Raw genomic sequence first — 13,562 nt, forward strand, 5'->3', positions numbered from 1 at the left:
ATATATATATATATATATATATATATATTCATGGTATAATATATTATATATATATAATATATTACATTTTGTCTCTCATGTTGAAATTATAAATATTATATATATGTATATATATAATATTTTTTATTGAAACATATATATATATATATACTTTTTCAGATTTTTGAAAAATATTATTTTCTTTTAAAAAATCATGTCTAAAAATAAGCAATTTTCATATCTCAAGCAATATTAGATGAACAGTTTTAATTAATATAAATTTGTCACCGTCGATAATTTGTGTGTGGTTACTTAAACGATAATTCGTTCGCTTCGAAAACTTTCGTTGCTCCTATGTTCGATCGGTAATTCCATTGCTTTTATGTTCGATCGGTAATTTCGTTGCTTTTATGATCGATCGGTAATTTAGGAAGACAAAATTGGTTGCATTCTATTCAGGCGCCAAGTATTTTCGGTATAGTCATAAAATCAAAAAATTTTTATTGTAAAAAGGAATTACGAGAGGATGAAAACAATGTTAAATTATTTTTATATAATATAATGTAAACATGTATCAATAAATTTTTTCTTAATATTTAAAATTTAATCTAAAGTTAGTTACGTTTTCTTGTTAAGTTTTAAAATACAATAATGTAAAAAATGGAACAAAATGTAAGATGAAACTTGAAGTAATTTATAGTAATTATTAATTTAACGTAAACTATTGATAAAAAAAGAAACAATATGTTAAAGTTTTCGCTTCAAACAATGTATTTATTAGGTGGACTGAAAAGTAATGTCGCTTTCTTAAATTAAATTCAAACGAATAAATTTTTAACAATTTTTAACAAATAAATATCGATTAGGGTATATGCGCAGAAACGATATATACCCTAATATATACCCTCGAAGAATGCACGCTCAGCTACGAAGAGCGCATATATACGTTATTGAAAAATTGACGCTTGGATATAAAGAAAGTATATATATATATATATATATATATATATATATATATTCATGGTATAATATATTATATATATATATAATATATTACATTTTGTCTCTCATCTATTTATTTCATATTCAACACAGAATACTTCAGAAAATTGATTATTATTAAATTATATCATGTTTTACAGTTAGTTTATTACATGAAACTTTAATATTAATCAGTTAAACGAGGATATTATCGATCGATGAATGTGGATATATGAAATTTATTTCGATTATAAAATAGTATGAATGGAGGTAGGAAACTTCCGATAAATTTAAATTGTAAAATTAAATAATAAAGGAAAGAATTGGGAAGTATATATTTCTTAGATAGGAATAAAAAACAAACGATTTATTTATTATTATATCATGAAAGAAGTTAGATTTTCGTGAAGAGTTTTCGTCCTTCCTATCGATTTAAATATCATCAAATGTTTTTATAATTATGCCATTATGTAATTAAAAATATCACGCATGTATATTAAAAATTATAGTACTTCGAAAGCTTATAGAAAATCAGTCGAGCATCGTAAGCGCTTAATACGTCAGCGTCGAGTTATGTCAGTAATACTGTGTTCTGTCCACGAAGAATACATTATCTCACTAATACGTTGATGTGAAAGAGTAAAGAAGACACAAAATATTTAAATCTAAATAAGAAAGGATAAGGAAGATAAAAAAAGTAACGAAATTTTGTAAATATAATCAGACAGATCCAATCGTTTCGATTTACCTCATGGTATTTTTTTAGTTCAATTACTCTATTTAACGTATTAAGGATAAATGTAAATCTATGTTCTTTGTATGTTGCACATTCTCTATATAAAAATACATATATATTATAATACGGCATTTTGAGAAGATTTCTCTTATTATTTCTAATATTAATTGTTATCGATGTAACATACAATTTAACGAATAAATCTGAATGCCTTAAGGAAATGAAATCTTCTCTTCAATTCTCTTAACAAGATGGACTACTCAAAATCTGGATAAGAGGAGGCGGTAGATTGTCGGAAAGCTTTGGTCGTGGCATTATAATGGAATGAAGAAGAAGAAGAAAAAGAAAAAGGGGGATGCATGAACGAGTTCCGTTGAGTTCTGCGAGGGTCGAGCGAACTCAATGGAGTGGTTGGTAAAGTGAAGGAGAGGGGAGGAGAGGCACGCGTCTCCGGCGGATGGCGCGAGCGCGGCTCGCGATTGACGGCTGGCGAGACTTACCGAGCCGGGTTAGGTAGTGGGGAAGAGGGGGTTGGGAGGTTTGGCGGGGGAGGCATACGAAATTCGACGTCAGTCTAGCGCGAGCCACGCCGAGATTCGGACGATAAGAATATGTGTAAGGTGTTACGAAAAATCATCCCATCTATAAACATTCGTTCGCGTTATTGACATCTTTGAATTTCTCCCTCTCTTTCTCTATTTCTCTTTCTCCCTTTCGAGCATTTGTTAAGGATTAAACCGTTGTCTGTGGGTTATCATCTATGAAAGGTCGGTGAAAAGAGTATTCGTTAGGCATCAATATGACTCGTAACATATGAGACATAAAAAGCGCGTAAAGCTTAACGAGCTCGGTATATCCGCGAAAGAGAGAGAAAGAGTGATAGAGAGAGAGAGAGAGAGAGAGAGAGAGAGAGAGAGAGAGAGAGAGATAGAGAGAATTGTCCAGGGCGATACTAGCGAATTGCGTGGCGAATATCATGAACTACGAACTCTTGGAGGAGCGAAGGCGTCACGATAGAAGAGTACAAGTTGGAACGACGACGAGGTGTTACCGAGAATCATCTATACTGAATATTTTCTTCTCTACGTTACTGCCGTTCTCATCGATAGACGTATCATCGGCATCATCGCTGTTATCGTCGCGATACACGTGAAAGGAGAGGTGCGTCTAACGGCGCGAAGTACGCCGCGGGCAAGCAGCGCGTGTCGTACTGGCGCTAGAAGAAGAGAAACGAGGGGAGGAGGTGGAAGTGGCGGTAGGGGAGGAGGAGGTGGTGGAGAAGGAGGAGGAGGAGAAGGAGGAGGATGAGCGCCAGAGAAGTCACCCTTCTTGGCGGCTCCCCTTGGGGCTTCCGAATGCACGGAGGACGTGACCTGCACCAACCCTTACGAATATCTAGAGTAAGTACAAACCGAACATTCTTTTTATTCCCCCAATATGATTTTCGATCGTACATTTTCAAACGAACCTTTTTATTTCTTTATTCTTTCACATTTGTAATCCTATTGTGTTTACTTTAGTACGGCCGATCATCGCTCGGCGTCGCCCCGTTATCGCATCCGCCAACCCCCTCTCCCTCTTTCCCCTTTTCCCGATTTTCACCCAACGGGAATTTGAATTATTCATCGCGATTCTTGTCGTTGCTCTTTTCCATCGTCGAAAAAAATATCTTTCGAGTAGAAAATATTTCGTGCCGCTACAACATAGATTGCATTATAGGTGGTAGCATACAAATTCAGCTCCGTTGGGATTTACATTATGAACTTCGTGTGTTTAGGTTACTCCAGAAAAGTTGCGCCTGAAAAGATATATCCAGTGGCAATTTATTTAAGATTACGTAATCGTCTTTATCTTACGAGTTATCTTCAGTTAAATCAGAGATTGGTTTTCTTTTCTTTTTCTCTCTCTCCCTCTCTCTCTCTCTCTCTCTCTCTCTCTCTCTCTATCTATCTATCTATCTATCTATCTATTTCTCTCTCTTTTTCTTCTTTTCCTTTCCTTTAATATATATGAACTGGACCATGCAGATACAAAAATTTTCTTTTATCGAATAGTTGATAGATATATAGTTCAGTTGTTATAGGAAAGGTAGTTTTTGTAACAACTCGAACGTAACGCATTTTAATTTAACCTTTGTACATCGCCGCTCAAGTTAAAAGATATGCAAAAATACGTGTTACCTAAGAAAGCTATTAAAGCCGACCAGTTGCTTGTATCGGTTATATGTATGTATATATATATACCTGTAGATATAACTGCACGTAGAGATTATCGTGTTCATTGACGACCACCTTCGAACAAGTTGATACCGAGCCGATTTGTTCGGGTTAATAAAATCTGATAGATAGGAGCTTGGTCGCATAGATACGATAATCTACGTTCATTGAATATCGATTTATGAATATATTTTTTTGATCATTAATGCAATCATCGTTGATCGTATTAACATTGATGTTCATTTCAATAATATGTAATTATAAAATGAATGTACAATTTTTAATGATAATATTTATTTATTTATTTTATTACAATATAAATTTACTTTCATCTTTGTTTTATTTTTCTTCTTTTTTCTTTTTTTTTTCTTTTTTGAACATTTCTAATTACTTTCTTTTCTTCTTGATTTTTTTCATGATATTTGAAATATTTAAGATATTTGTATATACGATCGTAATGAATTTCAATGCATTTCAATGGATCGACGAATTGGTTCTATCGGTAAGATAAAGGTTTATGTTGGACGAGCTCTCATCCAGTAGAAAGCGAATATAGATCGAGTGGTTTTAGTGCTAGGTCAGCATGCAAGCTCTCTAAATAGACTTTGGCTTGTTATTTTGTATAACCGGTGTACAACAATCGTAATATCCAAAGAGAGAAACCTATCGAACAAGTTTTTATCCGTGTTCATTTCTTCAATATATTCAAAAACGTAATTATTGAAAAATATGATATTAATATATGAAATTGATTTAATAGTATTTAACGAAGATTAATCAATACTTATTAGCAGTGCCATAACAATATAGAGTAAATAAATACGTTTATATATTGAACCTTAGTTTAAAATAGGATCATTTCTTAGTGGGACATAAATAACTTAGACACGATTTAATCTGGCGCGACACCGCAAGATTATATCGTATCGCAGATCGGCTTTCATTTTTCGTTTTCTTTTATTCGAAACATTGTAACGTAATAAGTACGATACTTGCGACAACTGGAATCATTATTTTAATCGAAAGGATTTACTTATACGTAAATAATAGTAATAAAATTACTAATACGTACGTAGCTACGACGAATTACAACACTGACCTTATTTAAATATTTTAATGAGTATTATTTATATTCATGTTTTAGAAAAAAAAAAATAACCAATTATATTATCTCACTTTCTCTCTCTCTCTCTCTCTCTCTTTTTTTTTTTTTTAATGTCGAAATCGCATATATTATATATTATGAAATATTTCCGTTACATTCGATCATTCCACGAGATACTTATATACGATCTTATAATCAAGGCCGCAACATTCGTCGTTCTGTTTATTAATTGAACCACGTTCATCTCTTGTTGATCGTTCTTCATTTTAAACAAGAAGGCTAGTTCACTATCGTGAGTGAATACGCAATTGCAAGAGAGCTCGGACGATCCGGTTTAATTGCATCCACCTGTCTCGTCGACTAAACCGCATAGTGTACCGTGGTTTAGAGACCTGGTTCTCATCCTTGAGCTTGCGATCGACTTTAACAAAGCGGACTTAGGAAGGTATTACGCGTATACTTTGATTTATTCGTTTTTATTTCAATATCGGTAAACATTATTTCAACATCAGTACGTAGGTATGTATTTAAGTACGAACATATCCACGTCTGATCGATGATCATTTCATTTCGTTAATAAAATAGAAAGAGATTTTGGAAGTCGATTGAAAAAGAAAAGAAAAAGAGATAATAATAAAAAAATAAATAAAAAGTTTCCTAAGTGATGACTCATGGCCAATTAATCTTAATTTCACGTGTTCTGTGTGGCACCTGCTTCTCTCTCTTTTTTTTCTTTTCTTTTTTTTTTTTTTATCAAGGACGTAGCCTTGGTAGAAATCTAGCGGGTTTGGAATATAAATAGTGAAGAAAGAGAGGAACGATCATCGCCGAATTAAAGTTTTTAATCTCGCCGGCGGGAACGTCTTTGTGAGGATAAAAGATTGCTCGAGAGAAGTGAACTGACGAATAAACGGGAGAGAAGAGAGAAGAAAAGATGAGAAGAAAATAAGAACTAGGAAGGGGAAAAAAAAAATAGGAGGAAGAAGGAAGCGTTATGGTGGCGTGAAACGTGTTCCGGGATAACTCCAAAGGAAATTCATGCCCTCGAAAGGAAGTCACAGCGTGGTAAATGACAAGAGGAAGGTGTACTTTTAGGATAAAGTTCAGATAGTAGACTTCAGTAATAAGAGAATGAGAGAAAGAAAGAAAGAGAGAGAGAGAGAGAGAGAGAGAGAGATAGAGAGAGAGAGAGATAAACAGAGAGAGAGAGAGAGAGAGAGACACAACTATTATTGTATCTTCGCGAGGCGCGTTACTTTTTATTTTTTTCCTCTCTCCTCTCTCTTTGTGTTTTTTTTTTTTTTTTTTTTTTTTTTTTTTCGAATTAAAAGATCCAAATCTCGTACGTTTTACTCGCTTGAAATCTCATTCTATGTTCGGTTCGTCAATCTTCGTGGATCAAGGAGAAGGGAGACTGTCACAATGAAGGTCTTTCACGTACTTGATTTATCACAATGAATACAGGCCTTGTATCTTTTCGTAGACTGCATAGAGAGAGAAAGAGAGAGAGAGAGAGAGAGAGAGAGAGAGAGAGAGAGAGGAATAACTTTGCTCTTTCTATCTTCCCCCCTTTCTCTCTTTTTTTCTGAGCGATTAGAACTTTTCTTTTTTATATTCGTAGAATCTTCGTTCTCGATTATTGTTTTTTGCGTTATCGCACTAAAGAGTATCGTTTGTTTTATTAATAAAAGGAGTATATTATAAATAGATTTAATATGATAGAAAGTGAAATATAAAAGTCTATTTTTCCGAGTTGCTTTCGAAATTTCACAATTTCATTTGCGGTTGCATTGGTGAGCGTTCGTCTAAACAAATATGTCGCGTCAATGTATCTTTCGTTAAAGAGGGATTATGTTCAAGAGAACGCGAAGGTAGGGTAGATCGTTCAAGTGTGGGGCTTGAAAAGCAAATACGCAAACCTAAACCAACCCTCCTTTTCCCCTCTTGCTTCCTCACTTGCCCGGTAGTGCAATATCAGCCGGTTCGCTATGGACCGTTGAAATTGGAACGCGTTTCTGCGGTTCCGCATGTAGTTTCGCAGACGGTATACATAAACGGATATTTCTCCTCCGTGATTCGTTCGGGTTCAAAATTCGCCACGTGAATATATATATATATATATATATATATATATATATATATATATATATATAGAAAGAGAGAGTTTTCTTTTATTTACTCGCGAAGGATCGTGCTAAATCGTTTCGGAAAATTCTTTTTTTTTTATCGTTGTAGAAGATTATAATTCTTTTTTTTTCTCTCTTGAGAAATTTCGGCCTACGTATACGATGGCTCGATATCGTTCCTTTTTTTTTTTTTTTACTAGCTATTTATTGTATTATAATTCAAATTAATAAAATCACATCATTCACGAACGAGACTCACCGTCGATTTTTATAACTTTATCGTTAACTTGTTGACTCGTTGGAGACAGTCATCATTTATATAGCGATGATCGCATAGGTATTTTTCTCGGCTTTTGTAAAGTCTTTTTTTAGGATAGACGATATCAGTATGCACATTAAAGGTGTGCTGACTAGTTTGGCACTGTTTCATTTCGTTTTCATAATTGTCGGGAAAGCTATTCATTACTAATCTCGTCGTAAACTATGAACTTGGCATAATTGGGAAAGCGATGTATCCAAGTATCGAATGGCCCAGAAAACGCTCGTTAATTCGGACTAATATGCGGCTATTGATTCATACTATGTGTGTATATATAGTTATATACATACATATATTAGACACGCATATTCACTTACACATGTATCGTATACACGTCACCGGATAACTTTACGTAAGAAGATTAATTCGCTCATTTGTGTCAAGTATTTCCTCGTAGAATCTTTTCATGTGCATTAGCATAAATAATAAAAATTATATGTACATTAAATCGACGTATAAATATACTATTTTAACACTAACGCAACTTTTTTTTTTTAATATTTCAAATAATTGTTGTATAGTCATTTAATTATCATTGCGATATAAAGGTAAAAGAATTCGCAGTCCGCTGGGAGTGGGAAATGGCTCGTTGCACACGGAGGAAGTCGGGGCGCCTCGACATTGACATCACGTTTCAAGGTCACACGTAGGCCGTAACAGAGAAACATGCATACGCATCTCGTGACGTAACTCGGTACAAGCCTGTAATCTAAGACCGTCTCTAGTGCCTTCGTAATTAGTGCACAGTTACGTGACAGCTAGAAAAGGTAAACCATATGGGAATCAGTGACACCAGTAATACGTATTTTTTGATGAAAATTTATAAATCAGTATAATCCGTGTGCTTTTAGTGATTGTGGTCATCCTGATCTCCCTTGCAAATGAGAATAATTTTCGTATTGTGCGCAAAACCGACTATCTTTTGTAATATCGTCATCGATAAAATGAATTATTCATAAGAATTGTATATCTACGTATTTTGTTGATCCTCTTTTTTTATTGTTTAGTTTTGTTTTCTATTTTTTTTTCTTCTTCTTCTTTTTTTAGAAACTCATCTCGTAATGCGCTCGTGTCAAGCGTTAAACAACGAAACGGATTATGGCAATTGATAAAGGAAGAAATATAAATATCTATTCGTAATCGAACGATCGACTTTACATTCGCTTCGACGATTATTAATGTGACCTTTGACTTTACAGTACAAAAGTATCGTACTTATAATATCTTTTTTTAATGTTAAACGCACGAACGAAAAACTTTATTTAGCGATTTACAAATAAATTCTTAGAAGAAGAATGTAAGAACTCTTGTTGTGTTGTCAGTTAACGGATTCGAGTTAACTGGTTTTTTAAAAAGTGAGTTCATACACGTCGTATAAAGAATTTGAAGTACGCGGCATAAAATATTCCGTATCGTTCTAAATACAATTTTAAAGAGATTCCGCGTTGAACAGTCTAAAGAATCTGGCATATCGCCGGATACCACCTTCATGATCTCATCGAATACAGTTAATTAACGTGCGAATCGGCACGTAAGTTAATCGCACTCGACGAAAGCGGAATTCGATTTCGAACGATATATACGATGTAGTAATGAGAGTAATTATTATTCATGGTATGGTATATCGAAGTACATTGAACTATCGTTTCTCGTAAATTCGTATTGGTAATAAACATTTATCGTAATTTCTAATTATCCTCTATGCGTATAGCTAGACTACTAGCTTATATTACTATAGTATTACGTGGATGAACGTTTGAATCGATATCGAAACATCGATAATTACATACGCGATATTACGTTAACTTCCGTATACATATAGATATAATAATGTAATATTTTTTAAATATTTTAAAACCTCGTATATTTATGTTCTACATGTAATAAGTGCACGTTAATATCTACTTTTTTTCTTTTTTATTCCTCTTTATCGATGACTCTTTTTTAATGTAACTGTAAAGTCAACAGTACCGGTGATAAAGTTTTATGAAAAGAGAGCGAGTTTGAGAAGAAAAAGATAGCTGTTTTGCTGGACGACGTAAAGAACGTTTAATGCAGGTCACGACAGTTTGATATATCGCGAACGTAAATCGCGGGAAAGATAAAAAAGCGGGTGTTCCGTGGATCCGCTTTTGCGAGACCTTGGGAAAAAAGAGAAAGAGAAAGAGGAGGAGGTGGAGCTGAAAGTGGTGATGGAGGTGGAGGTAGAGTTGGAGGAATGGTCTCTCTCTCTCTCTCTTTCTCTCTCTCTTTTTCTTCTTTTCTTTTCTCTTTCTCTTGTATTTCTTTCTCTTTTTCTAAGAAGTGAAAGAAATCGATCGTCGGCGCCTGCAGCAGAAAGACACGCGCAACATAGCTGTGAGTCGAATATCGGTCTGCATAACTGTAGGCGTGACTTTAAGCTCTGGAATTGCTCCAACTACGAACCGTCAATGCATCTACGATTCACCAACGGAGTACGAATTGTGGCTATTAAAGCCGAAAGAAAAGCTATTCGCCTTTTGTCAGAGTTTATTCTGTGCATCGTTCTTTATTCGATTCGTATCCACACGAGAAATCGATAATATCTATTTTTGTGATCTCATTAATCTTCTGTAACCCCATATGACTTTTTGAGCTTACATACATAGTTCAAGTTTTATTTTATTTCATCTATATAAAGTTAATTCTTAGTTCATATCTAAAGCTTTTCATATTTTCTTTTTTCTTGTTTAATTATATTATATTATACTAATCGTAAGTAATGTTATGATTTTTATATTGTATAATTTTTTTTTTCTTTTGTAGAAACGATGAAAAATTAGATTGCAAAAGGTTGCGTCTTACGTAATGTTCTTTTTTTTTTCATTGTTATACTGTAACTATAATTATACTGTACTAAGTGATATTATAATTTTTACATTATGCAGATGTATATATATATATATATATATATATATTTCTTTTTGTAGATATAACAAAAAATTGGGTTATATAGGGTTTACGAAGAAGAGAAGAAAATTAGACAAGTTATAATATTACATTTCTATAAATAAAATGGTCAAATGTTTTTTTTTCGACCGTTTTTTTTAACATTGAACGCTTTAATGATCCTTGTGTTTTATTTCTCTCTCTTTCTCTCTCTCTCTCTCTCTCTCTCTCTCTCTCTCTCTCTCCCTCCCTTTTTTTATCTTTTTAAGCAATAAATTACGAGTGACTCAACGCGACACGTACATATTTGAGTTATCGTTTCAAGTATCCGATAAGACGTTTTGTTTTTAACGTTTAGAAAACGAACAAGGCCAAGGTGTAGAGTTATCGTACGAAGTATCGTATAGCGAACGTAAAACCACCACATGATCGATTAAGTCGAATCAAAGCTTCGCTGTTTTTAAAGGAAGAAAGGAAAAAGAGAAGTAGGAGGGGAAAGATTTAGAAAATCCGTTCACTTGCTCGCTCCATTAGCCTTTCTTTGCATAGTGTTCGCATTAACCTTAATTGATCGCTAAAAGCCATTAAGCTATACCGATTGCACGAGTTAACGTGACGTAACGTGCATCATTGAGATTAAAAATCACGATCTATGAAATTGACTTGAACGAAATCACCAAGTGTATCGTTTAATCGAATGATTTATATAGAACTTAACTTTTAGTTCATTGTTTTGTAATCTCGCATTAAGATGCATACATATTTATGTATTTGCATATGTATATTTATACATACATACATACATAATATGTGAATATTAAGCTGTACAGAAAGTTTGTATTCAATTTATACGAAAATACTAAAAAATGTATTAACCTTATGCATATATTAAAACGATTTGTCTATGCAGAAGTCTTTTTATAAATTTATTTATTTATTTTTTATTTTTTAGTTTAATAATTCATTTTGAATTTTGTTCGTCTCGTCGAAGATGAAAAATATTTGTAAGTTTAATCCAAAGTTTCCGTAGTACAACTCAATATTTACTTACATCACTCAACTCTATGATATAAGATTTAATCAAACCGAATTGATTGAAGTGATCAAGAGGACGTTTAATAACGTTTTGATCATGATTCGCTCGTGCGACGATTATGTCTCGACGGCAGTTAGTTGCATTCTGTGGGTATTCAGGGAGAGGCACTCTTTAGTTCATTGGTCATTCGATAAGTCAGTGACTCACAGTCGACCCTACGCATTCCCCTCGACTGAGTTAGCCCCTTTCAAACTCACGCTCACTTACGCCCGCATAACATAGAGCCCATAGCTATACATATCTTCTTGTCTCTGTACTTATGTTAGCGTCATAGAACGAGCCATTCCTCAAGATCGTATCCTTTTCTTTAAGGAGCCCCTTTACTCATGGCGAATAGATCAATCCAATCTTCTATTAATTCTCTATTAATGCATCCTCAAGTCTTTATTGAAGCGTTAAATCACAGTGAAATCTCATTCCGTTATATACGATTTTTATAATAATCCTTGCCCATTATTTTTATAATATGTATAGATTTCTCGGGATTAATCGTAGAGTAAGTTGAAATAATCATTGGCTGTTTTTAATAGTCGGAGAAACTCGGGTAGAAAGTCGTGATTATTTCGAAAGTTTATTCGATGAGTTTATAATTGTTATCGCAAGTAAATTATTCCTTGATGTACATTGGAATGTTTGAAATCTATACGTATTAATAGGAAAATAGAACGGACGAGAGAGAATATCTAAGAAAAAGGAGAAAAGATATATAAATAATAGGTGTGAAAATGATATCGTAAGAGAGAAGATTATATGTACGGCACTGAGGGTCCCATATGCCTTCCCTGTGTAGAGCAAGCAGTTGCTGCTGTTCCTTGGGCCAGTCGTAGCGATAGCTTACTCGAGTACGATCGTTCCGGACCCATCTTGAACAAGTTTGATTCAGTATGAAACTCAACGGATAGTGTTTATTTTTTTATTAAACAATTTCTTTTATCATTCTGATAAATTAAAAGAAACGAAAGAACGATCAAAGTGATAGCCGATCATTTGGCGATAAATTTTCATTGAAAAATCACTTAGTGTTGTGTTTAAAAAACGGAGAAATTATCGATCGAACGATAAGATTGATAACGATCGAGAGTTTGTTCAATTACACACATCAATAGAAAGGTAGACTCGTGTGTTTCCTAAAGTTTCTTCAATTGAAACGTTCAAACGCGTGCTAGGGATCGATGGAGATCCAATTTACGTTGAGGAACTCTCGAATAGGATCGATTCGAAGCGTACAACTCGTACGTTCGTGTTCGTAAAAGCGTGCTTTGTTTTCTTCGTTCGCTCATCCGTCCGTCCGTTCGTTCGTTCGAGTAGAGAGAAGACAACACCGATGTTGTTGTTGTTGTTGTTGTTGTTGTTATTCTTGTTCTTCGGTTACTCGCGTCATTTCCAACAGGAAACAAAACCGTGTAGAATCGGAGAAAACTTTTTCGAAAGATAATTACGAATGTAGTGATACTTTTTGTTTCTTTCTTTAATTTTCATGCAGTTGTGAAATACGTCATTAAAGAAAAGTGTTGGGAATACGATAGACGAAGAAAAAAGTTTGTTTGATAGGATCTATCATCATGGTTCATACGAGTTATGCCCATTGGGCTTGTCTGCCGAGCACGTACAGAAATAAGGTTTGTAATGTGAAAAATGTTTAATGATTTATGGCGAGAAAAAATACTCGTAGATTTTGTATAATTTTTTTTTTTTATGAATATGTATCTATTTTTTGTATCGTAGAAAATGATATATATATATATATGGCTATCGAAGGAAAGTATAAAATGAATAATAATTCGTAATGAAATATAACAGAAATAATTCGACGAGAGTGGACAGTTTATGAAAGAAATTAAATAGATAGAAATAATATTTTTATTTTCCTAGTTAAATAAATAATACATCAAGAAGATATACAGATATATTTCGAGACTTGCGAGTTGGATATTGACCTTTCGAGATTAAGAAATTTTAATTAATCTTACGTAAAGTTCCTTCGATCGTTTCAACATCAAAAGGAATCAGATCCGACGTAAACATGCTTCGAGAATGAAAAGGTAATAAGAATGAACAGGCGCTTCTATTTTCGATTTTTACCCTTCGTAATTT

General features: G+C 33.6%; 1 protein-coding gene and 1 long non-coding RNA gene across 2 annotated transcripts in view; both read left to right on the plus strand.

The window, feature by feature from the left end:
• Positions 1-2,255: 2,255 nt before the first annotated feature.
• Positions 2,256-13,562, plus strand: part of LOC124424442 — a 76,728-nt gene continuing 65,421 nt past the window's right edge. Inside the window, exon 1 of the mRNA XM_046963498.1 lies at positions 2,256-3,096. Coding sequence (XP_046819454.1) covers positions 3,001-3,096 — 96 coding nt within the window. The 5' untranslated portion in view covers positions 2,256-3,000. The remainder of the gene's footprint in view (positions 3,097-13,562) is intronic.
• LOC124424445 lies at positions 5,242-8,424 on the plus strand. The gene is made up of 3 exons (XR_006942317.1): positions 5,242-5,462; positions 8,011-8,229; positions 8,314-8,424. It is a non-coding gene; the product is annotated as an uncharacterized LOC124424445 (long non-coding RNA).

This window comes from Vespa crabro, chromosome 5 (assembly GCF_910589235.1).
Source record: "Vespa crabro chromosome 5, iyVesCrab1.2, whole genome shotgun sequence".
Lineage (NCBI taxonomy): Eukaryota > Metazoa > Arthropoda > Insecta > Hymenoptera > Vespidae > Vespa > Vespa crabro.